General features: G+C 40.3%; 1 protein-coding gene across 1 annotated transcript; it reads right to left on the minus strand.

The window, feature by feature from the left end:
* Positions 1-6,496: 6,496 nt before the first annotated feature.
* LOC131234860 (cytochrome b-c1 complex subunit 9, mitochondrial) lies at positions 6,497-25,035 on the minus strand. The gene is made up of 3 exons (XM_058231843.1): positions 24,803-25,035; positions 22,996-23,043; positions 6,497-6,793 (listed from the first exon to the last, which is right to left on the minus strand). Exons 1-3 carry the CDS (start codon positions 24,923-24,925, stop codon positions 6,743-6,745), a joined length of 222 nt encoding a protein of 73 aa, XP_058087826.1. The 5' UTR covers positions 24,926-25,035; the 3' UTR covers positions 6,497-6,742.
* Between the last annotated feature and the right edge of the window lie 2,651 nt (positions 25,036-27,686).

Below are 27,686 nucleotides of genomic sequence, written 5' to 3' on the forward strand. Positions count from 1 at the left end.
TTCAACACCCACTGCAGGTAAAGTATTAACATACGATTTGTACAAATCTTCAAGGGCTTGACGAACCTTAGACGTTTCTGCTGCCGCTCTTTCAGTAGGATAAAGCTTCATGAAAATAAAGCTAACCAACCCCATATTACAACGAGGATCAAGAACAACTGCCAAGGACATCAACAGATGACATTCGTCCCAGTATTTATCGAACTTCGTCTTCATACCAACTGTCATCTGGCGTATGAAATCTGGACCCGCACTGGCATTTTTTTGTAGAGCATCCTTAATCTTCCAAAGAGACGGAAAAAACAGATTCGTGGTTGGATACTGATTCCCAGAAAAAATCTTCGTGCAATCGTAGAAAACTTTGAGAAATGTGTGAACTTGTTGTGCTTTGGCTCAATCATCTGTGCTCGGCAACCAAGAATACGTTCTGTCACGTGCCGCGTATTAAGGAAATGCAAGCTGTAATTCCATTGCCGCATCTAACATTTCATAAGTCGAGTTCCAACGTGTACAGATATCCAACTCAAGCATTTTTTTAGATGGCACATTCAAATGTTGGATGATGTGATTCCATACACTCAGTCTTGATGGTGACCCCCTTATATATTTCACACTTTCTCTTATGTTCTCTATAGTGTTGTTAATTGCTTTCAGCCCTTCTTGTACAATCAAATTTACAATATGGGCACAACATCTGACCTGGAATATTTTTCCTTCAAAAAATAAATTTCCTGTAGCCCTGAACTGGTTACGTAAGCATGAAATGACACTGTAATTTGCTGAAGCATTATTTAAAGTTATTGCTGAAATTTGCTTCTCAATGCCCCAGCCTTCTAGACAACTGTTGATGCAATCTGAAATAAGTAAACCAGTATGTGGAGGAGGAAGGTGTTTGAAGTTCAAAATTCTCTTGCATAGTTTCCAATCTTTATCAACATAGTGAGCGGTTAATGAAATGTATCCTTTTCTTTGATTGGACGCCGTCCATAAATCGGAAGCCAAAGTTATTCTAGTCACTGAAGCCAAAACTTCTTTCAGTTTCATCTTCTCCTTTGCGTACATCTTCATGCTTTCTCTCTGCACTGTGACGCGGGAGACATTCTCGGCCCGAGGGTTAAGGAATTGACAGAAAGCCCTAAATTCTTTACTTTCAATCATTCTGAAAGGTTTTTCTTCCAAAATCACTAATCTAGCAAACCACTCATCAACTTCTCCTTGTCAAACTTATGAATGGACACTATACCTTGGGAGTCGTCCCTTTCTGACTTCGTAAATGACAGTATCTGTTGGCCGGGAGGAGGGAGTCTTACTTTCTTCGGACACGTCTTCAAATGTCTAATTAGATATGTCGTAGATCCTCCTGGAATCTTGCTGAATAACCCTTTGCAGTGATTACACTTTATCTTCTGTACACCGTTAACTGTCACATCTTCGAAATCATCCCACACTGCTGATCTCTTCTTCTTCCCTTTGCATGCGGTTGACGTGTTTGTGTCTCCCTCTACTATTAGAGGAGATGTGGCCGATGCACCCATTCAAGGGGTATTTGGGCTTTCGTCTTGACTAGCCATCTATAAAATAAAATTCTCGATATGTTATACGGCTATACCTAGGGGCTAGGGTCCTAGATGGCTAGACCGCCAGACGGGCATAATTACTTAACTGTCTAAATCAGTCACCCATTCAAAGTTAGATAGATTGTAATGCTTCATTTTTCAATTTAAATGCTACGCCGAAATTCCGGCAACATCTCCCCTTATCTCTCCAGAATATATTGATATTGTATTTGATTCTCATGTCAATCATCAACACAAAGTGTGGACATTTGACGACGGAAATAAATACATGAAATATATCCAGAGAGAAAAAGAAGAGACGAAACCAGAACAGACATATGCATTTAAATTGGAATAAATTAAGACATTACAATCTATCTAACCCTGAATTGTCCAAAAATGGACAATTTGAGAATTTCTATGCATCCAAGAACACACTGAATCTATGTCTGGCAACATAGAAATCCTCAAATGGGCAACCGATTATCTTATACTACAAGTCTACAACTAAAACAATACAAATAATTCATATCTATGCAAACAAATGAGCATGCTGAAATTGACATTTATCATCTAGCTAACTAATAACAAAATGTCAAATGAAAAACCAAAGGCATCTTAAAATAGTAGCATTTAACACTAACAGTCTCATTAATTGTTAGCCTTATCCACTTATTAAGTGGATCACATTTAAAGATCTTTATAAACAAAAGCTACTCTGACTTTGATAGGCCCACCATGATATTAATTGAAGACCCACGATAGGCTTAGAAACAAACAAACAAACAAAATGATGACTTGTAATTGAGGTGGGCCACACTAAAGTAAATAATTGGGAGTGAGATGTTCACCTTTGATTAAATAATTTCTATATTAACAATTTCTAACATATATTAAACAATTTCTATATTAACATATCAGGTTAATCTCAAAACTATATTTTGACCATAGAGGATCAAATTGAATATTTTGACCTAGGCCCACATGGCCAATTTGAGACTGAGGGCAGGCTAGGAATTTTGATGGCTAGCTAGCCTGAAGCCATCAAGATCCATCTAGATCTTCAACTCCCATCACCTTTGATTGGGTTCATGTTAGTTGGCTACTTTGTAAGTGTCACATGGGACTTATTTACTACAGCCATGTGAAATCTCTCACCCTACCTAACAAATAATGTAAACATTAGGTCTGTTAGGCTCACCCAAATGCTTACTTTTCTTCCGACAACATGTGATGACCCAAACCGCCCATTTAGAACAACTAAATAAAGTTGGTACATAAATAAAAATCTCATTAATTAGACATATTCATACAATGTTTCTTAGGATCAGTGTTCCATAAATGCAATTTCTAACTCACTCTTGTAGGATGATCTTCAATCACTTACAAGCATTTCAAGGGCCTAATCTACCATTAGGAGTCATGGCTCTTTTGTCAGTGTGGATTTGAAATCATGCAGAATGGGGGTGGATCTTATGGTTTGTGTCGAATCGAGCCCATTTGAAATCATGACCTTTTGAAGGATTTGGATCACAAATCCCTCCAATTCTTTATTTCTAAATGACCAAAAAACAGTATATTCGCCGCCAAAAATACATTAGATTCCATGCTTCCAAATAAACTTTAAGTAGTTCTTCATTGATGGTTGTGGACGGATATCACGATTTTTACATTCAGAAGATGTGCCTAGGCTGTTAGCAGTATACAATAAGATGATTCAGCCCAAAGGTTGTATAGCTTGTTTAATTAATTTTTACTTTGTACACTGCAGGTTTAGTAATCTAACTAATATAACTTGGTTGAAAAATCCTAGCTATAGAATATTTACCTCTCATGTGTAAATGGAAACTGAACTTAGCAATTCACCATGATATCAAGAGAAAACACAAATATCAGGTTAATCTCAAACTATATTAACAATTTCTAACATATATTAGCAATAAAAAAATTAAAAAAATCAACCCCACACGGCCACACCTTACCGAGCGAGCAAAAGAGGGACGACCGGCAGCTGCGTGCAGGGCAGGGCGATGACGGACGACGGGACGAGTGGCAGCTTGGCAGGGACGAGCTGCGGCACACCAGACGAGTGGCAGGGACGAGCTCCGTCATCGGACAGGGGCACCAGACAGGCCGCAGGGACGAGAGGCACCGCCGGACAGGGGATAGGGGCGAGTGAGAGAGAGAGAGGGGGAAGAAGAGGGACGGCCGGACGGGCGCTGGGAGAGAGAGAGAGAGAGAGATTTTTCGAACGCTGGCTGGGAGGGAAGGGTTTGGGCGCTGCTTGAAAAGGACGGGTGGGGCCGTGGGGGTAGGGTTTGGGCGCTGCTGGAAAATGACGGGCGGGGTAGGGTTTTTTTTTTTTCGGGCAGACTTAGTTATATACACAGGTACCGAGTCGAGCACCGAGTCGAGTACTTCTAGACTCGTACTCTACTCGTAATCTAAACGAGTCATGGAAACCCGCTCGTACTCGGCTCTAACTCAGACGAGTCGAGTATTCCGAGTCGAGTCGAGCGAATACTCGAGCCTTAGTCTGCTCGTGTACAGCTCTAGCTGTCATTCTGCAAGGGCTATTAACAACAACCATATAATAACCATCCAGTTTAACAGATCTGGGTTCTAATTTCTTAGACCCGCTTACAAACAAGTCCGATTCAGCTCCACCATTTTGGGTCTGGCTATTAAAGGAAAAAAAAAAAAGTGAGTTGCAATAGTCCTTTGGTCTGGCATCTCCCCATTATGGCCCACTGTATTAACAGACCAGATCTGGAAGTTACCCCATCTGAATTGGCCACGACGGAAATTTTCACTGGGCCCACCAATTTCATGATGGTACTAGTGTAGGATGGTCTGATCATTCTGGTGGGCCGAATTGGCCGGAAACGGATCGGCTAGTGACCCTGCCACTAGCCAATGGCTAGTGGTCGGTGCTCTGTGGGCCCCACCATGATGTATTTGTTTCATCCATGCCGTCCACCCATTTTTCCAGATCATTTTATGTATGAACCTAAAAATAAGGTAGATCAAAATCTCCAGCGGACCACACTGTTGATTGAAGTCACATCATTAAAAACTTCTTGGAGGCCACAAAAGTTTTAGATCAAGCTGATATTTATTTTTTCCTTTCATCCAGGTCTGTATGACCTAATCAACAGGTTGGATGTCAAATAAACGCTACAATCGGACCCAGAACGTTTTAAATGGTGGAGATTCAATCGCTACTGTTTTCCAGTGGTGTGGTCCACATAAGAATTAGATCTGCCTCGTTTTTGGGATAAAGCCCTAAAATGATCTTTAAAAATAAATGGACGGTGTGGATAAAACACAAATCACAGTGGGGCCTACAGAGCACCGACCACTAGCCACCTGGCTAGTGGCAGCGTCACTAGCCAAACCGCTCAGTCTGGGCACACTGTGGGCCCCTCGTTTGAGCCAGATCATGATGGATTCGAGCCCAGAAATCAGGCCCATACAAAGCTCAAGTGGACCACTCAATAGGGATCGGTGGGCTGATGGTGATCTTTGTATACCATCCAAACATCTGGCCTTGTATCTGGATGGTTGAGATATTATTCATCTATCCTTAGGCGACTACTGGTATTGATTTTGGATGGGCTATCATTCAAAGCTCGTGATGTTGGGTGATACTGACCTTTGATTGGTGAATTCAACGGGACAGGAAATTTTGATGGTTAGGATCACGAGTTCAGCTAAACCTTTTTATGATCGACCATACCCACCCACTAGTAGGCTACTACCCCATCAGACACATGATTTCTATCGTTTGATTGTGGTCACCAATTCTGATTTTGGGAGGAACTGATGAGTTTTTCAATGGCCCACCGAGGCCCACATGAGTTTTTCGATGATTGGAACCATCCATGTAAGTGCATGCCCTCAAATCTGGCCAATCCAAACCGTCACGTGCCAGGCTCACCTAATGATTGTATAATCCTGATTTTTGGGACATCTCATCCTCATCACAGGGCTCAAATAATGCCTAGATCTGTTCCTACTTTTGGCTATGTGTGACAGCTCAATCTATATAGGGAGTCACTGTCCTAGTATTGCATCATGAGCAAACTGCCCACCACCGTTCATGTCTGACCATTGGATTAGGTGGGGTCCATTGTTCTGCACTCCTAGCCCACACAAGAACTTAATATGATTTATTTAGTTAATTTTAAAAATAAATTTAAATTTTATATTATTTTACCATTGACATATCATTCCAATTTGTGTCATCCACACAGATTTATACCGGACAGTGCCGGATATTTCTCATATAGCAATCATCATAGAACCATATCCAGGTGACTCTATTAGCTCTGATGTGCACCAAACATACCTTTAATCCAACCCCAAAATCACCAGGTTAATCTTTAGGGGGAAACATTGATACTCTGGTAGGCTGTGATGATAATCTAAATTAAACCGTCCAAACTATGGGGTCCCTATTTAGATTGCATCACAAATAAAAAATCAGTCTTACTTGATTATTTCACTGTGGGAAGGTAAAAGACTATTGGATGTTTAAAATGAAAATAAACCCAATGGTCCTATTTCAACAGACAAGTGTCCACAAATCAGAGGTTAGGATTGCTCACCAATCTGATTTTGGGATTGTAACCACGCAATGGTCGATTAAACAATTTTAGTCTGTTTAATTGGATAAATGCATATGCAACATGTGCAATTTCTGAGAGTGCCTGCATGTCATGCATCATACTCTTCCAGATGATCAAATAACTCCCAATCATCTTAGCCATTTCAATCAACTGCAGCACTCAGGACAGTCGAAAAGAGCCTCCCATAATGTTCTTAACCGTTCAAAGAAGCAATGAATCAAATGAAATTAGAACCACGATGACGTGATCGAAGCAAATGCCCAGTTACAGCCCACCAATGGGTTGGAAGATGGAAGTGAAACATGGGGCTTCATGATGAAATATCAGTTCTTAATCAACGTTTAGGCGAGAAAGTGAGAGACATGATATTTGTGTTTTCAACATCAAAACCCATGAGAAAAAAGTCATTCCAACTACGAAAGAATAATCGAGAGCTGGCACCAAAACGACACCGTTATTGCCATCGAAAGCACTTATTCAACGATAAAACACAGGATGTTCCCAAAACTATCAGATCGGCTGATAAAACGATATACCACCAGTGCAGAAAGGAATTCATTCTTCAGACTGCCTTGTTCCCAATACTGCAATATCCTCATATCGCTTCTGCATCATATCAGGAAAAACACAAAGAATCAGCCGAATGAAGATCTTAATTTTTCATTAAAGAACAGAATGATGACAGGCGGAGCAATAACAGCCCTACCACTTAAAGAGGAACTGCAGAATCATCAATTCATGTTTTCAGTTCTGGCTAGTGGGGCCATGGTTCAGTAATCAAGATCATTAGTCTGCTGCATATCAGCATCAATGGACCATGTCCCAAAAATCATCCAGATTAGAATATTACAGCCACCAATCTTGGGCCTTTTTTCAGCTCAATCATTGCATTATTTTTCTTATTAATTGTGTCCTTATAAGCTACAAACCAAAGGTTTTAGGCTACTTCTTCTTCTTTTGAAAATTGCATCAGTTTAGGATTAGGAGTATTCTCTTGATGAGACATTCAAAAACTAGTCCACTGACGATTTTATGCAAACAGACCAGTGTCTGGATAACTGAACCATGGGCCCCATTTTTGATAACTGTGACCCAAGTATACGCTTACATTGGTATCACAAGATACAGGAAAGAGAAAAGCATACGGAAACATCATTGTGGCCAGGGTTAATTAGATTATTATAATCGAATGCTATATTTGCATCATAGGAGTTCCGCACAGTTCCCTCAAGTGTGTACAAAAGGCCGTAGTGTCCCCTGAACCATACTGTTGGATTGGTGGGCCACCAAATAGTGGCGCTATACTGCTATAGGCATTATGAGAAGGAATTTGATTGCTGCAGCCATCCTATCAGTGGCTCCAATAAAGGATGGTTAGCTCAAAACAGATGAATGGACCACATAGAACCGGCAAAACTAACAACTGGATCCAATCACTGAAACCTTTGGGTTCCAGATGCAGTGGCTCAACAGATCTCTCGATCATGAGAATGTATGCCACATGTAGAGAGAGAGAGAGAGAGAGAGAGAGAGAGAGAGAGAGAGAGTAGAAATCATATGATGGGAGGTACAACATGGAATCCGAGTTTATCACAACAGGTTTAAACTGATTTTGTTTTATCGAATTAGTAGGTTTCAACTTTCAAGTCATTGAGGATATAACACTGAATCTCTCTTTAGGGCAAGACAACAATCTGTATTCACCATCATTTTCTGAATCCGGTGATTCACCCACCCAATGCATAGCATACATGTAGAAAAATCCAAGACCATGCAAATCCTCAGGCCCGGGGATGGTGCAAAAAACCACACTGGTTGGACGATGCTAGTTAGATGATTTCTTCCTATGAACATGGACCATTAACTAATTTATTTCTATCCAAATACTTGATACCCACCAAATGAATGGTTAGGATAGTTACTTACCTCTGTGTAATTTTCATCCTATGCCCACCAAAATTTGGCCTCATTAATATGAATGGTCCAGATCAATGAATATGTACGTATGTATGCCGTCTATGGGTCACCAAACTACAAGTCTAAATAGATGTGTTGCCACCACTTCCACTTACAAAGTTGCTAATTTTCTACTTTCGAGCTGCCCTTACCATGACTCCAAGGCTCTAACTACAATGTTATCCAACCCAGTCTCTTTCTATATCGCCTATGTAACTGTTGGGTAAGTACACAGGTGAATGGAATTTGAATAAGGAAAGCAACTTCTAGGCACATTTTGGAGTTAAGATGGTATTAGCCACGACAATGGATTAATTCACAATCTGCAACTGGGTTTTGGGCAGTCGATCCCTAGGATACAATGAAACCCAGAAGTGTCTAACATCGATCTTCACTTGTGTTAGTTGGTCACCCCGAACACCTCTAGCAAGTGAAAATGATCAGGAAACAAATGATTGTTAACAGTTTCTGCAGTGACAGAATAAACAGCCTAGAAAAGCCTGATTAAAAAGCAGAGGAAATTTAAGACCAATTAGAGAAACTTCTTAGGGAAAAATTGATTATCTGATTGTGGAAAACCCTCCCTGGAAGCCTCATTTTCTAGAGGTTTTGAAATCTGCTGGAATGGTTTTGTATTTGTTCTGGACAGTCATGCAACTATTCGATTATTTAGTCATTGTTCACAGCACTCTCTATGATCAGCAGCACTAAACAACCAACCCCACAAATAAATAAATAAACAGAAAGGGTTTTTTTTTTTTAAAAAAAAAAAAAACCTTACTACAGAGACAATAAAACAATGTCTAGAAAAACGACGACGGATATTGGACAGGAACGTCCATTTATTTTGAAAGATTTTCCAGACAAACCCATCCATGGCAAGGGCCATCAGGTTAACCTCTATTCATGGCAAGGCTCATCAGGTTAATGCACTATAAACTTTGAACCATGGGTTCCATCTCAACAAAATGGGCACATCATACACTATTGATGTCCACATTCATGATGGCTAGGGCTGTCAATGGGTACACGAGGATCCCAACCGAATTTAAATAGGACTGGGTCCAAAATTCAGACCCATTTAAAAATCAGGCCAAGTAACAAAACAGTGTGATTTTAAGTATATGGGCAATCAACAATTTGGATGGCCTAGATAGCTGTACTTGATTGCCACATTGGAGGAGGACCAATCATGGTGAACTACAAAGGAGACTACCTACTCGAGTTTTATGACAAGGAGACCTGTGAGATAGCGAGAGAAAAGAGAAAATGTGGGTAATAATGAAGGAGGCGATACAGTAAGGTAGAAACGGAAAACAGTAAGGCTATCTCTCCAAAGCAGACACAGCAAGGTGACGTATAATCAGGACCGTCCATATATTTTTGCCTTACTGTGGATGGCTAATGAATCAAAACATACGTAGATTGGATGGTCCCAGACATCTGATTGTTGGGCTTCAAAATGATAGTAGCAAACAGATGTGGTCAAAGCTTGATATAATAGTGTGGTTAAGTGAAGAAAAATTATGTATGGGATTGTTTGGTAAGCTTGTGCTTTGGAATATAGACCCTCCAAGGAAAGTCCTACTAAATAGATGGTCCTGGTTGATTGTCATCCTACATCCTGCCATGTTTGCTGCATAGAGATTGCTCTACCATATTTGAAAGGTCATGGTGCATCACAAAATGGGTAGGTATTTGATACTCTAGCGGAGTGTGATGGTTGATACACAGACTCGAAACAGTACACGTGTCATATATTTACTAGAACAAAACCGTCAAAATTGTGGGACCAACCGTAGATAGGTCATCACCCAAAATATAGATTTATTGAATAATCGTAGCATCTGATTAATTGGAACTTGTTGAATTCAGACTATTGACTAGTTCTCAATTTGGACTGTCCATCAAATGCCAACCATTAGCATGTTAGAAGATTGAATCCGTGCTTGCACCTCTTTTCAGAGAGGAGAATGAACCTATGCCTAGTAATATCCACTTTGTGGCATGGGTGGGTGACCCGGGACCATGTGCTCAGAGGGTTTTGTCAAGATCCGCTTTGGGACACTTTACCTAATGGTGCCTGATTCAACCTATTAGTGCATTGTGTGAGCGGCTGGTCCAATAAGTAACCCTTGTGCCCTTACCTGCCACCTTTGTGCATAGGAAGATGAGATTGGGTGTCGTTGCGTTAGCATTTAATATGAAGGTCATGTTTACTGGTCGGCCATGCACTGCTGGGAAAGTAGTTTTGATTTTAAGCAAATGATTAATTCATCAAAAGAGCCCCAGGTTTGAAAAAATACAAAAACAAACAAACAAAGAATGAATGAAAGAAAATAGTTGAGAACTAAGGGGGGGGGGGGGGGGGGGGGTGTGGTTAAAGCCCCTAGTATTCTGCAGGAGATAAGGGGGAAGGCCCCTAATATTGACAACCTCCAAACCAAAAATCACCCAAGAACAATATTTTCCCAATCAACACACAACAAAACTAAAGAAGATCATCTGAATTCTGGCAGCATGAGAACCCACCTAAATGCCAAAGAGGCAATCACCCTCTTGAGTGAACCAAGAGACGAGAATTTTCCATCAAAGATTCTTGTAATCCTCTCTCCAAAGGCCCCACAAATTTGCAAAAGGGAGAGTACTCCATGTTAATCTATTGCAATTAGTAGAAAGGAAAAACATATCCATTAACAACCGACTGAATTTTAAACATAACAAGGGCAAAAAAAATCCCAAATGGCCCGAGCATTGACAATGAAGAAACAAGTGATCCACTGACTCTTTATCTTCTCTACATAATGTACATATTTCGTATCACAGTGGGATAGCCTTTTCGATTAGAAAGGGGGATCACATTTGTTTTTGGGTGGATATTTGGTGCGGAGACCAGGCATTCCAAGAGCTCCCTAGAGTTGCTAGTATTACCACGGACTGGTTCATTCTTGTGGATTGTTGTTGCTCTACTGTGGCGGGTCAGTGGTTTGGTCTCCTCTGTGTCAGAGGAATTTGTTGGACAAGGAAATTGTGGAATTAGTCAGCTTGTCAGATTATCTGAAAATCATGAACCCCTCACCTCAAGAAGAAGAATCGATGGTCTGGAAAGCGCATAGTTCAGGTATCTTTTCGGTGCGCTTGCTTTACATATTGATTTCCAAGCCGCCCCATATTTATAGGCCTTCCTATCTGTTCCATTAGTGGTATTATGGAGCTGCTTCTAGAGTCGCAGCCTTTGTTTGGCTAGTGGGAGGGAAAAGAATGTGAACCATTGATAACCTTCAAAAGATATCCCTCATTCTTCCCAACATTTGTTTGATGTGCATAGGGGTGCAGAGTCGATTGATCATTTATTCATTCATTGCTCCCTTTGCTTGAAGAGTGGGAGCATTTTCTAGCTTTCTCTCGGATCTCTTGGGTGGTGCCGATGTCAGTTAATGATCTTCTTTGGGCTTGGCAAGGAGGTGGAGTAGGAAAATCTCGAAAGCAATATGGAAACTAATTGCATGGAAAATCTATGGTTTGTTTGGGGGGATAGGGATTAGTCGATGTTTCCAGAACAAGGGATCTTATGTGGAAGAGGTTATTAGCAAAGTTAAGAATGTTGTTATGGGTTGGGCATCTTTTGTAAACATAGAGAAGTCTGCTTATCTTTCTTCTTTTTAGCATCGAGTTGTATTTTTTTCCTCGCCTTCTAGCAGGTGTCTTAATAAAATTTCAATTATCTCTAAAAAATATATATTTGGCATCACAATGGACCTCTTCTCTAGATTGTGAAGAGTGAGAATTTTATTTGTTGCAGCAATCCACAATTCCACACAAATGCTTGAAACCTGAGAGTAATGGAGCTTTCCACAACTTCAGCACACCGGCAGTAAGGGTTTCCAAATGCACAAACCTTAAAAAAAGGAATTTAGAGGAAACACTTCCACCTGTTGATCATTTCCACACCTTTTTTTTATCTACAACCAAGGTATCAATACTTATTTCATGAAGAGTTCCCATAAGGTATCAAACTCCATTTCAACCTCATTCAAATTTCTTCAAAGAACCACATTCAACACAATAGAGCCCCCCATGAAAACGGCCTAGCCGATTCCAAGTTGAATAGCAATGTGAGGAAGATTCCTTAACAGTGACACCGGATTCCTAAGACCATGATTACATACTTTGAGACACTTAGCTGCCAAGACATTATCGAGTTTTATGAGAAACACTAGTTTGTGAACTTTCTTTCAAAAACTATATATGTAGATGTGAAAATATTTTTGACAGCTTCAGAAAACATACGTAAAGTGATGATTTTAACTCAACAAGTGGAAAATTATGTACGTAGGCCAAGCAACTCAAGATCAAGGATCATCTCCATCTAGTGTGGTCAAGCAAATCTAGAGCAGGTCTTGGAGACTTTTGGAGGTTGTGTGCTGGTGTTGGGGCCATTTCCCTGGCTAGTGCTCATCTAGCATGATCTTGAGCAATAATGTCGAAGTTAAGCTTGGTATTGTGCTCAGTTTTGGGTAGGATTTGAGCTTGGATTGGGTAGGATTTAGGCTTGATTTGAGTAGGATTTCGATATGGTATAAGTAGGATTTGGGCAAATACATTGTTCATGTCTCAAGCTTGTTATAATCAAGTCTCCTACACTGGGTGGGGGTGTCTACATGACATATACATACATACATATATATAAATATATTTTTATATATGTACATACATGTATACATATATACAGTGTTTAAATTATCCGTGATATTATCGAATTATCGCCGATAATTTCGATATCGCGGGAGTTCCGACATCGAAACTCCCTTTTTTCATCTCTTCCTAATATCGCCGATTTTTCGACGATTTTATCGATTTTTTGTGAAAAGTCCAGTTGTCAACGAGAAATCGTGGGATAACTGTAGCAAACAACCTATTTTCAATGATAAAGGGACCGATAACATCGGAGCGTTGCGTAAATACGAAAAATATCCCAAAAAAAAGGGGAAAAAATGGGGAAACTTGCAGATTTCCGTACCTGTAGAAGAGGAGGGTCAATCGTAGAAGAGGATGGGTGAACAGAAATTGCAGTGGGCCAATTGATGATTTCCGCGAGGAATCTGTTGAAGATTAGGGATTTGGAGAGACTTTCTTTCGAAAATTTAGGGTTTTGAGGGTTCTCTTCCGAAACCCTCTTTCATTTCGAAAACAGCGCGATGGGTTTTTACGGGCGAGGATCGGCTATTGACAGGTTAAGTAGCGAGACTGCTACCGAAGTGACGTCACCAAGTTCTGTGGGCCCCACCATGATGTATGTCTTGTATCCACGCCGTCCATTCATCTGGAGAGATCATTTTAGCATAAGATCCAGAGAATGAGTCACATCCAAAGCTCCAGTGGACCCCACCACAGAAAACAGTGGGGAGAGTGACACCTCCATTAAAAACTTCTAAAGGCCACAAAAGTTTTCGATCAAGCTGATATTTGTGTTTTCCCTTCTTTAATGTTTTTGTTAACTTTTGAATAGGTTGGATTTCAATAAAACATCATGGTGGGCCTTGGGAAGGTTTCAACAGTGTACATCAATCTTCTTGCTATTTTCTGTGGTGGGGTCCACTAAAGCTTTGGATCTGCCTCGTTCTCTGGGTAATGCCTTAAAATAATATCTCCAAATGAATGGACGTTATGGATACAACACGTACATCATAGTAGGGTCCACAGAACTTGGTGACGTGTAGCGAGTCTCGCTACTCAACCAGTCAGTATCTAATCCGCGTCTGGCAAATCAGATTGCGTATTGGTTACTCAATGCGCTCTTATCGTACTGAGTAAGTAACCAATACGCTCTTATCATACTGAGTAAACTCTGTTAGGCCCACCATCAATGTATCTGGTCTATCCATGCCGTCCATCCGTTTTTCCATCTTATTTTAGGGGTTGAGACTAAAATTTAAGCATACCCAAAGATCAAGTGGACCATACCATTGGAAACAGTTGGAATAATAACTTCCACCATTGAAATATTACTTGGGCCCACAATGATGTTTGTTTCTCATCCAACCTGTTCATAAGATAACACAGACATGGATGAAGAGAAAACACAAATACAAGCTTAATCCAAAACTTCTGTGGCCCCCCAGAAATTTTTAACGGTAGATGTTCAATTCACACTATTTCCCATTGTGTGTTCCACTTGAGGTTTGGATATACTTCATTTTTAGGCTCAAGCCCAAAAATTATCTATTAAAATGGATGGACGGAGTGGATAAAATACATAAATCATGGTGGACCCCACAGAGTTTACTCAGTACACTTAGCCTACGAGTTACTCAGTACGCAATCTGCTTCCTTTTACTTTTAACATGGTGTGCAGGTGCCAACTTTAGTGGCGTCTGGACATCACCAAGTTTTGTGGACCCCACCATGATGTATGTGTTATATCCACATGGTCCATCCAATTAGCAAGATCATTTTAGGTATTGAACCCAAAAATGAGGCAAATCCAAAGTTAGGGTGGACCACACCGCCAAGGCAGTGGGGACAATGATTCCTACCGTTGAAACCTTCCTAGGCGCTATGGCCCACAGTGGTGTTTATTTGTCATTCAAGTTGTTCATAAGATCACACGGAGATGGATGAAGGTAAAATACAAAAATGACATGGATCCAAAACTTGTGGCCCCTAATGATTTTTCAATGGTAGGCATGTTCAATTCACATTGTTTAATGTGGTGTGGTACATTTGAGCATTGGATATGCTTCATCTTTGGGATCAAGCCTTAAAATTATCTTGTAAAATGGATGGATGGGGTGGATAAAATACATAAATCACAATGGGCCCCAAACAGTTGACTTAGTACGATAAGCGTACTGATTTATACGGCACGCACATGTCACTTATTTGTATCCGTGGATTGATGGGTCGATGTTATGTGGGGCCATCATAATGATAAATATTTTATCAATGTCGTCCATTTATTTTGATAGATAATTTTAAGGCATGACAGATTTGCATGACTGCATCTAAGGTGGATCACACTAAGGGAAACAGTGGTGATTAAATGTCCACCATTAAAAACTTCATAGGGCCATTGTAATGGTGTTTTTTTTTTTTTTTTTTGCCATCCAACCTCTTGATTAGGTCACACAGATCTTGATGAAGCGAAAAAACAGTTTAGATTATGTTAGAATTTGTCACATGTACCATTTTCAAATGCTAGGTATCAAGTGCCATACGCCGCCAGAGTATCAAATACCGCACTGATTGAATAATCTAATCCATCCTTGATTTGACATCTTTGAGTTCATTTGCTTTTACATGTCTTAATTACTGTATGCCAGCTGCATTTGTATTATATAAACTCATTTTGGTTACTATTTGAGTGATTTCTTACGACAAAGCATGCCTTTTGGCCCCCATTAAATGGAAACTTCTAATTTAATGCATTCTTTTTGCAATTTTTTCATTCTTGAATATGTAAATATGTGTATTTAGGCATGTCTTGAAGTTTCACTAAAAAATTCCACCATTTTCTCCATGTTTCCCCCCTTTTCCCTGCATTTCCGGTTATCAGTGATATTATAGGCGATAACAATTTTATATCTTTATCTCCAGCCAGCGAAACTTGTAACAATACCGACAATTCAAACACTGCATATATATAGATACACATTGATTTTATTTAATAGTTTTAGCTCCAAAATTTTTAGCTCTAAAACTAATTTTAACACAAAAAAAAGTTACGCATATTTTAATCAAGGTGATAATCAAATACCACTTCCAAAAACTCACATCTACTCAAAGATTCAAATTAATCCACAAAACCCTCAATTTTCAAATTTCCTCCATTTCCCCAACACAGAAACCCTAATTTCATACAATTCCCAATTTCTTTTAACTCAAAAACCCATGTCCCTATTTTTCTTAGTCTCCAATTATAAACCATAATGTTCTGAATTCCCCAAATCTTATCCCTAAATTTCTTAATTTCCCCAACTCTCCCAAATTCCCCAACCAAAGATCAAAAGTTTACTAAAATCCCTAAATTTTCCAAATCACAAGCATCCAAATTTTCAATATCCATAAATCCTCTAATCTAAATATTCCAGGTCCACTAAAATCCCTAGTTTGTCTCAATCTTTTATATGTCACAAATGGAAACTCAAAATGCTTTTAAGAAGTCCAATGCAATACTAAAAATGCCAATGGACAAAAGAAATCAAGAAGAACGCCTCACGAATTCATAAAAAATCTAAGAAATTTTGGAGAAGAGAGTTTTCATATATCAAAGCTTGGATCTAAAGGAAATGGGAATAATGTGCTCAGAGGGTGTCTGTATGACTTCTTTCCACCCTTAAAGGGTATTAATATACCAAAATGACCATTTCTGAGGTACCTGAACGGGTATCTCACTATATTATGCAGACGGCACCCAAGTGCACCTATCATTGATGCTAGGCACAGGGCGCAGGTGGCCAACAATGGCTAGGCATAAGCCTAGAACGCCATTGACTACACTAGTCTTCTAAAAGGTCTAAGGTGGAGATACTTCTGAAAAACCAGGGAAGAGAGAGCCTTAATAATTATACTTCCATTAATTCACTCTAGGAGTGATTGGGCAGATACTCTTTTTAAAATACGGTTATTTGCCTCATACACACCCAACATCACACACCAAAAAAAAAAAAATCAAGAAGCAACCTTCAAAGCACATTTTCCCTTCAAAGTAAACTTATTTTTCTTTTTCTTTTTTTTGAATCTAGATCAGCCATTGAGCATGCCGTTTGCATCCTACTTGGATGTGAAATGGCTAATCTAGACCTGTCTCAAATCCTAGTAAAATTTAGGCAGGATTTTCTCTAATTGGGACAAAGGTAGTTGGGATTTTTCTCTAATAGGGTTAAACCCTAATCAACCTCAATCTCATACCAATAGTCAATTGAGAATTTATATATATATATTAAAAAAAAAAAAAAAACAATTTTCAAATCCCAAAAGACTAGATGATAAAGCCTGTCTACTTATTGATGAGGAAAAGAAAGTGGGTAAAATAATATATGAGGTGACAAAAATGACTGAAATCAATGGAACCAAAACTATAATCAACAAAATTTTACAATGGCTCAACAAGTTTTCCCAACAAAACTTTGCTCATGCACCAAAGCTATGTAACTTTCAATGAGCGAGCCACTCTCTCTCAAAAAAAAAAAAAAAAATGACGATTACAAGTTGATGAGGACATCCGAGCACCATACCAGAGGAGGGTTGAGTCAGACTTCTTATAGCTAGACGACAATTACATGAGGCCCACTTGACCCAATTCACATTCTTAACCACGTTGAAGATCCCACGTGTATGTTCGTGCATCTTTGAAGACCCCACGCTGGGAAGATGCATGCGTGTTGCATATAGGAGCTTGATGGACACATCGAACCGTTGAATCAAGTAGACACAATGATTAGACTGTTGGATTGTTATCATCAGACATCTCGATCGTGGACCCCCTTGGGCCAAGAAATAATTTAGTTGTTTAGATTGTTTACATGCTTTGTTATTTTTGGTATATCTTATATTTGTGTTGAGAGTAGGGAGTTAGGAATAATTTTTAATTTGTTTAACATCTTTATGTTGAGAAAATTATATGAAAGCATCTTTTTGTAAAATGTTTTTTCTGAGACTGTAAAAGAGAAATATGGATGTGTGAAGCACTCATGCCATTATTTTGGGGGGGCGGGAAGGTTTGTGTTTTCTCTTCTTCATGTGATTTGAAGAATACCCCATGTGATTTGGAGTTTAGGTGTGGTGTAATTCCATTCCCCATTCAACGGATGTGCGAGGCTTCCATCTATCTTCCTTCTCTTTTCTTTTCTATCCAAAAGAAATATTTTTTCAAAAACTTCATCTCTCTTTTTCCCTTCTCCAAGACCATTCAAATCATCTTTTCTTCAACTTTCCATTATCCGACTTTAACCCCAACCGAAATCAACCATTGAGAACCCCAAAACCCTAGCCAACGACCCACAAGTGTGAGCTCCTAGGCCGATTATAAGAACAACTTCTCAATCTATTGATTTCCACTTGCTTTCCCCATCAAAAACCCTTGATTCCCCATCTATACCCTAAACCCTAAATCCCTAATTCCTATGAACCCTAATTTTTAAATTTACCCCTTCCTATCCCTATCATAAAACCTACTAGTCCCTTGAATGTGGAATGTGCCTATGCTAAATTGGAAGTATTGATGCAGAAATTTGGACGTTCCCCTTAGACCACTTAATACATGCAAGAGAAGACAGAGATGGAGACCCTGACTGCAGCAAGGGACCCTCCAATGCTAAAGTCAGACAGGCAAACTAGGTCTAGTAGAACATAAGGTTTTTTGGTGTAATTTGTGAATACCTTTTATTATGGGTAAAAATGAGCTGGTGAGAAGTGTGAGGTCGGCTCAGACATCAGTGGGAGTCACATGGTCGGCCAGCACCAGTCATGACCAAAGAGCTCCTCAATGACTAGAAATGGTGTTCCGTACGTTATTGTATGACGCCGAACTCGAGGCCAGGCTCCTCCACGGCCCCTGCACTGCACAATAAGATGAAGAGGATGGTTATCTCCAATTTCGTCTATATCCTACTAAAGAAGAGAGCTCGGTCTCGGTGCTCAAAGACGACATCTAAGGGCAAATCGGCAAGTCGGTGATCTGCTCAATGTTAAGGGAAAACTCAACCACGGCTTACTAGAGAATCCAATTCGATAAACTATTCCTTAAAATGGCTATGTAGGCCACATTGGATGCTCGAATTTGGCCTCCTACTACATGTTTCTTCTGATTCCGACCACTCAACCTTATCGAAGAGATCTGTCCGAGATTTTTGCTGAAGATCTCGGAAAATAACCGCGACACGCTCGGGGTACGATTCCCTCTATAATACGCACCTACTAAGTAGAAAGACTACCTTCTACGCCACTGTACCTATCAGCTATAAATAAGAGTCTCTCCAATGATGAAAGGTCGGAGCCAAACGGGTGCCTTGCCAACGCACGTTACCTCGAGCGTGTCGTACCATCATTGTAGATCCGCTTCGATCCTCACGCCTACCACCTTATTACACATTAATGACAAGCAGGCTCGACACCTCACGCGCAGGATAGTCCGACCTCACTAAACCGACTTACTTCTCGAGCCTCCTACGCAAGCTCGGAAGTAGGGGGCTACTGTTATGAGTAAAAATGGACTAGCCAAGGAGAAAAGATCAGCTCGGACATTTGTGCTTGTCACGTGGTCAACTGTGTCGAACATGACTAAGGAGCTCCTCAAAGAAAACAATAATCCACTGCTGGGAAACCTACCTATTCCTTGAGCTCGACCATCAGAAGATGAAATATCTCTGCTTCCATTAAACACTGAGCTCTTCCACGGTCCTATCCATTTCTGAGCTATTGCTCGAATCATCTCTTGGTAAGAGCCTCCGAGGTATGACTTAGTACGAGGCAAGACGTCGAGCTGCTACAATCAGGGAAGCCCTGCATCAGGCGATAAGATGAAGATGATGGTCATCCCTGAAGCCATTTAAGCTCCATCCAAGGAGCTCGATCTCACTAATCAGTCACGACCAGTACAGGCAGGTCAGTAATCTAATCAGAACCTAAGGATTCGACGCCGAGGGCCTAACTTCACGGTATGAACCACGAAGGTTGGAGGAAGACCAGACCATAAGCCACTAAAGAGCCCGGCTCCAGACGCCCTCCCTCAGAGCAGTTATAGAGGTTAGCTCGGGTGGTCAACCTCAGTCTCCTGCCAGATCTTCTGACCTCGACCACTTGATCTTATCTTCACCAATGATCTCGCAAAACGATTGAGAAACGTCTGTTGAACGCACGCATGCCTATGATTCAAGAAATGTCTCTCCCCACGTAACTATCTCCAAGCCTATAAATAGGGCCTCCATCTACCATGAAAGGTATACACAAATCACACCCAAAAACCCTACATTCTACTAGAACTAGCTTGCTTGTCTGACTTTGGCATCAAAGGGTCCCCTGCTGCAACCAGGGTCTCCATCTTTGTCTTCTCTTGCAGGTATTAAGTGGTCTAAGGAGGACGTCCAGATTTCTGCATCAACGCCTTTCATCTTTGGAGAGGCTCTTATTTATAGCCGATAGGTGCGATGGCGTAAATGGCAGTCTTCCTATTTACTAGGTACGTATTGTAGAGGGAATCGTATCCCGATTCCCGAGCGTGTTGCGGTTATCTACTGAGATCTTTGGCAAAGATCTCGGACAAATCTTTTCAACAAGGTCTGAGTAGTTGGAATCAGAAGAAACATATACTAGGAGGCCAAGGCCGAGCATCCAAGGTGGCGTACATAGCAATCTCGATGAGTAGTTTACCGACTTAAATTCTCTAGTGAGTCGTAGTCGAGTTTTTCCTTAACATTGAGCAGATCACTGACCTACCAACCTGCCCTTGGACGTCGTATCCGAACACCGAGACTGAGCTCCCTTCCTTAGTAGGATATAGATGAAATCAAGGATGACCATCCTCTTCATCTTATCGTGCGGTGCAGGGGCTATGGAGGAGCTCGGCCTTGAGCTCAGCGTCATACAATAACGTATAAAACACCATTTCTGGTCATTAGGGGACTCTTTGGTCATGACTAGTGCTGGTCGACCATATAACGCGCACCAATGTCTGAGCCGACCTCACATTTCTGACCAGCTCATTTTTACCCGTGACAGGAAGTTTTATCCTTCCACCGGGCCTAGTTTTAATTGATTTATGTGATTTCTTAGCATGCGAGTATGTAATTTAGGTTAAATCATATTTTATTTCCTATTGTTTACTCTTAATTACTTAGTGGGTTAGCATCTTTTGTTAATTGAATTACTTTATGAACTCTTCCATAATCTCCACGTTGCATGCTAGGATTAAATGATGTGTTCTACATCACAAGTTCAACATCCAATAATGGGGAATAGAGTCCCACTTCCCAAACTAAAAAACTTTGAGCCTTTGAAACTGATTTAACCACCACAAGATAGCGTTTGCCTTCCCATGTAAAAGAGGCATTCCAAGTAGACTATCAGTGGGGTGGGCCAGGCCAGTTTGGGCCCTGGTTTTGAACTATTTGCCCCGGGCCTGTTGGGCTACCCTATTCAAAATTTTGATTTTCCTTGACCCAGTCCCAACTCATGGACAGCTATAATAAATCTGGGCAACAATGTCAGGAATCAGCTCAGATATGTATTCTACCATCCAAAGTGAAGGAAAAAACTAGTTGGATGAAGGACGTGGATGAAACACAAATGATCTAACTACTTGCCTACACACATTTGCAACTACTTGCACTCAGAACTAATGCCAAAAAAAAAAAAGGCCTCTTAATGCTTATAAGCCTATGTAGTATGTGCTCCGATCATGAAAGGTTCCCTCACAAACCACCCATAAAGAGAAATCACTAGAACTTTCTTCGAACTCTTCAAAAAATTAAGGATGCCTCCCTGCTAGTTATAAATGTGACAGGAAGCCCAATAAAACCATGGGCATCAAAAGTAAACAGATGTTTGTCAGTCTTGGAGGATGGGAGTTTCCCGGTAGCTCATCAAATTGTTTGGTCCCCTTGACTTGAAGACCTATGAAAGGTCAATGTCAAAGAAAGCTCATTGGGCAATCCTTGAACTGGCTGGTCTCGAAGAGGTGATTAGGAACAATTTGGGACAAGTGATAGGGGCTTTGCTAGGCCCATTGGAACAGCAAACTCTAATGACACTGAGGCACCGGTTCCAGAGTGGTGATTAGGAACACCTTGGGAGATGTAATGGGGGCTTTGTTGGGCCTATTGGAACCACAGAGTCCAGTGAAGCTGAGGTACGTGCACTATGGTCTGGTCTTAGGCTAATTGAAGGACACTTTTTTCTTGCCATTAGCTAGGGCTCGTTCTGTCTCTCTATCCACTGCGTCTGGCCTAATGGATTGAGGAGATTAGAGAAATAAAAGGAATTGCCTCAGTTTCTTCCATACACATTAAAAAGAGAGGCAAATGCAGTGGTTGATGAACTTGGTAAGGGGAGTGAATTGCCCTATCTTGTAACAGGGGAATCACTGCCCCTTTCATAATGATTGCTTTGTAGCTTTGGTTAGCATTAATAAGATTTACTATCCAAAAGAAGTTAAGGATGTCTTCTGTTGGTTATAAATGTGACAGGAAACCTAAACCCAACAAAACAAAGGTATCAACAGCACTTATCAAGCTCAAAAAATTCTCCACAAGGTCCCAAAGGCCTCTCCAATCATGATTTTGAAAAGTTGATCAAGTATCAAAGCTGAATTTTGTTACAAGATTCAAGCAATGATTGGACTGAAACCCCTGAGTAAAATTTCTGAAGTAATGGTCAGGCACCATGGACCATGGACCATGTCAGAACACCGCTTCTCATGTCATGAAAGGCATGCCACGAAACAGAAATAACAGGAAAATGGATATTTCCATTTGCCCGTTGTTAATGTATTGTGGAGCAACCACTGAAAAGTAAAATGCCACATTCCAGCTGGTGCCATTGGACCCAACAGTCAGATAAAACTCTTGCAGATTCCGGTTTAAAAGCAGCCTTAAATCTTCAAGTTAACCAACAACGATATCTCTTACTTATATGTCCAACACTGTCAACACACTAAAGACTCGATGACCGATGGTCCAACTGAAGGTCTAGCCCTTGATAGATTGGAATGGTGGAACAAGATTCACGCAGCAGACACCAATTAATTAAGATAAGGCTAAGATGATGATGATGATGTACAACAAACTGGAATACTTCCAAAGAAAAAATGAGGCAATTCAACATGGAATTGACAAGGTAGGTAATAGATGAAATACCCCAACGTTATTGTATTCCCAAAGCTTATGAACTCCGTAATCAACCACCTGCAGCCAAAAACCAGCTCATGTCAACCAACAACTCTACATACATCATTTTTTGAATAAGCATCCATGTAAAAATCAAATCGTAGTCAACATCGACATCATCATCATAGCCTTGCCTCCCACCTATTTGAGATCGGCTAATAAGTAAAAATCAAACAGCTAATAGAAAAGTATGAATTGGAATTAGTTCCAAACCAAGAAGAAAAAGTTCATAAATTGTATTCCTACACATATTGGAAACTTGGAATGCCTCTCCAAATATATTCAGTACATGGTTTGAGTTGGAATAAGGGCCAAATCAATTCTCATGCAGTCATGCTTTAAAGTAGTAGCTAGATCCCTCTAACTAGTTGCAAATCGGACTTACACTCCCATTCTTGCTTCCTAGCCTTTTATACTTGATAACATTTTGAAACAAATGCTTCCCTACTCCCGCACATAAATTTGTTGCCGCTTTTCTTGATGCTTTGTGTAAATATACTTTAAACCCAAAATTGGTAGACTTTAGTTGGGTTGGTTGTTTTGATTTCTTCTTGCGATCTCTTTGTGCAAATATCCTTCCACCACTTTATTTCAAGTTATGCTCCATGCCTCCATCGATCCATCCACCATGGGGCCATGATCCAGGCAGTTTGGATTGCTGTGAATTTATGCCAGACGTAGCAGCAATGTAGAGAATTGTGCCAATTGCCAAACAAGGTGTGATCTAGCAACTTGATAAAGCCAAGTCATTTCAAAACGAAATATGACGAATGTTAATTCCACCCCCTAAAGTTGTTGGCTACACCTCAACAAGGTAGTGGAAAATTGGCCACAGTAACTTCATTTTATTGATGCTTCTATCAGTGTCTGTAACAAGAAGTACGCAACAGAAAACTGAAAGTTGGCGATATCATGCACTCAATATCTATATATTTGGATTGCAGACTCAGGACTGTTCATCAGTTGGGTCAAATCATGGCTGGGCCAAACCCTCAAAATAAAATGATCAGGAGACCATACACACTGAATGTCAGCCAATAGTCATTTTCAATGGGCAAATCTACCAATCAGTAGCTAGAATCATCCGACCGGTGTGACTCTGGGAATATGACCACGGTGGGGTCCAGCAGATAAATGGTCCAGATCTTGTAAATGCATGCCATGCATACAAACATGTTGTGCTTAGGCATAACAATTGGAGGGGTGTTATAAAAATTTAAAATTTTAAAAATTATTTTTTTATAAAAAAAAAAAAAAAAACAATTTCCTCTCTCATCTGAGGAATTAGGGGGTGCCCCAATCTCCTGGTCCATGCAAGTGGGCCCCACATTTCAGAGATCCGGACCGTTGATCTTCACCCCTCCCCACAAAAAATAAAAAAATAAAAAATCCGATGAATGAAGGGTGTCCCCAAAAAAGGCCCAGATTGGACATCATCCAATCTTCAGCCCTTTCTCATAAAGATTGCTAAATATTTTTTTACCGTCATCTATTCGTAAAGCAGCTGATCGAAGGATTAGCATCATCCAGGTGTCCAATCGGCAATCATGACCACGAGATCGACGGTCTGATCACGGGCCACGGGCCCCACTTGTTACCGATGCATCAGGACCCCACATCCCTATGCAATTCCCTCTCTCGTTCTCCGGCAATAAGAGAACAAAAAAAAAAAAAAAACCCTACGAGACTGGAAATTTACAGGAAAGGACCTGAGAAGATTAAAGGGACGGAGGAGATGGTTGCAGGCAAGGGCAAAATGGGAAAGAAGAAAACATACGCGTTCTCCGACGAAAGCACCAGCGATGACGAAGGTGACGTAGACGGAGTTCCGGCGCATGATAACCCTGTAGAGGCCTTCGAGAAGGCCTCCGCTTCTGCGAGGAGCAGCACTCGAATCCATGGTCTCGCACGTCTCTCTCTGACTGCTTTCGGAGGGAGTTAGGGCGGGCTACCGATGTAGGGAATGATTCTCCGTGACAACGAAAGAGATGGGGAGTCAGGGGTCGGATTATAGAAGAGTTGTTGGTAGTAGCAATGGGCCGGGTTTCCAATGGGTCGGGGTTAGACCCGCCCGGCCCGATACTATAAAATGGATCCGACCCGCCAGCCCAAAATTCGATTAAATCTCCGTTTCTCACTTGACTGTTCCTAATCCACACGGGTGCGGATTAGGTGCGGCCCTTAACGTGGGTCCCACCTTGATGTATGTATTCTATATCCACGCCGTCCATCCGTTTTTTTTCATATTATTTCAGGACATGACCCAGAAGATGAAACAGATCCAATTCCCAGGTGGATCATACCATAAGAAATAGCAGTGATTGTCCATTAATGGGCCACAAAAGCCTTTTGGAGTAATGTGTTATTTGTTTCTTCCCTTCATCCAGATTTATATGAACTTATCTGTTGGATGGAAAATAAATATTACTTAAACATTATCAAGGCCCAAAAAGTAAAGCTTTGAATGGTTTGGTGTTCAATCGCTATTCTTTCCCATGAGAATGTGTTGCTGTTCAATCGGTCATCAGGCCATATATTTTAACTAACGCCCGTATTCTGTCAAACGTGTAAGTTAGATAGACATGGGTGTGCGAGAGTCGTGCTCAAGTCCAGTTTGATTGAATGCTTGGAACTTCAAGCACTAAATCAGTGTTATGAACAAAGTTATGAAGGCTGATTTGACTGTCCAATCACCAATGTTACAACCATCAAATAATTTAAAAAGAGATGGTTAGTTTTTTAATGAATAAATAAAATTAAAAACAAAGGTTAATCACTGATTTTTATTCAAGTTGATGTTTCCTTGTTGATCTGGCCTCGAAGGTTATGTGGCCATATCCTATCCGAACTCAGATTTTTCATTTGTATCCTGGTCTCTTTCTTTTTTGTTAGAACTAGTTTCTTAATTATATGTAGTATCTGTGAAAGTATTCATCTTTGAAATTTTTTTATTTTTTGCATAATTATGTGAGACGGTCATACATGTGATCCTATATTGCGAGATATCTGGCATCGGCAGGGCTTTATGTAATTTGTTGAATGCGTTGTTCAGTCTGTCACGACACCCATGCGACAGTCTTATATCCTTCTTCCAATATCTTACTTTTATCGATCATAGATGTACATACGGCTCTGAGATATTTTGATTTTGGCAAGCTATATGTTATCGAATAAAGTGGGATGAAAGATATTCTTGGGATGTAAGTGAGATTGCATCTATCATTTGCACATGGTGCGGACATGTGACAGCATTTCATGAGGCCACGTGGATTACACCATGACAAGTATAAACGGTATCAATCACTTGATTTTTGGAGCCACTTTTTTTAAAGCTCGTATCCTAAAATGATCTACATGGATAGGGTGGATGTAGAATACATACATCAAGGTAAGCTCCACAGCAAGGGCCGCACCATCTTGGTGAGGCCAAGGATGCACCTAACCTGCTCTCAATCCATAAGTTCATCAAGGTGATGCACATAAAAAATGAGTAGATTTTTGGAAAGATGAAGTCAATTGTGCACATGCAGTGTGCATTTATTGTTTATGGGTTATGGATTGGTGCTTGGAATTGGAGTTACTCGATGGACTCGGCCTTATTTTAATGGTCCAGGTTCCAATATTAGTCCATAAATTGGGTTGGGTTTAGGTCGCATCTTTTGGACTAGGTTAAAACTCAGGTTTAATTAGGTTCAAATTCGATTTGCCTAGTTAAAGCCAAGTTAACTCAGGCCTAAGTCAAGTACAACTAGCTTTAACAAAATGGTTCTCGTAAAATAAATGGAGCTTCTTAAGCCACTAGGCATGCGAGAAAGCCTTTGTCAATGTCCAAGTGGTACATGGGTGTCTAAGTTGGTCAGACCATGTTAAGTGTTATTATTTGTAACATGGCCAATTTAGAACCTAGATCCAAAGGCCTAATTGGTACCCGATGAGTTCTTGAACTTTATCAAAATCCAATCCGGATGATTAAGAATTAGACCTAGACTTAACAAGATCCATACCCAATTTGCTCATGCACGGTTACTATGGGATCGAGACCCTTTACAAGCCCATTGTTTAATTAAAGATTAGAACTATGTTTAAAACTATAATTGGTTTATAGCAAGGGATTGTAACAAATTTAACTAGGATCATGACAATGTGTTTAACTATAATGCCCTGAAACTCGGTACCCCAATTCGAAAATTCATATGCCACATCCTAGGGTGTAAATACTAAATCAATTAATCCAGTACATTGGCACTGACATTGACAACGCCTCAATTTTCACCACTTGAGTACGATGCTCTAGTTGCCCAAACCCAAGTGTCACATAGGAATGTCACACGCAAGGAAAATCTCTCACCAATGTACTTAGTCATATTAACATTCATCCTATGTATAAATAAATCGGAGTAACGCATTCCAAAATTAACGAATATCAAATAGGGAATACGATAAATAAAGCACAAGCAAGTGAGAAAACACCTTGAATACGTAAATCTAGAATAGTGTCCATAGGATTACATGGACCATAAATAAACCAATATACGAAATGTTAACATTAAGGGGAAACCATAAAAATTATTAATAAAAAAAAAAAAAAAAGCTTGAACTCCCAAAACTCGTTCAACCAAGGCCTCCCTACTCGATCCTTAAACTCTCCACTGAGATTTACC

Source organism: Magnolia sinica, chromosome 19, assembly GCF_029962835.1.
Source record: "Magnolia sinica isolate HGM2019 chromosome 19, MsV1, whole genome shotgun sequence".
In the NCBI taxonomy this organism is placed as follows: Eukaryota; Viridiplantae; Streptophyta; class Magnoliopsida; order Magnoliales; family Magnoliaceae; genus Magnolia; species Magnolia sinica.

Bases quoted from the DNA above. Each gene is read 5' to 3' on its own strand.
- LOC131234860 (XM_058231843.1), bottom strand. From the start codon at position 24,925: ATGGATTCGAGTGCTGCTCCTCGCAGAAGCGGAGGCCTTCTCGAAGGC. The intron at 23,044-24,802 runs GTATGTTTTCTT...TTTTGGCTGCAG, and splicing joins GTGCTTTCGTCGGAGAACGC to GTGGTTGATTACGGAGTTCA. The intron at 6,794-22,995 runs GTATTTCATCTA...GATATGATGCAG, and splicing joins GGGAATACAATAACGTTGGG to AAGCGATATGAGGATATTGC.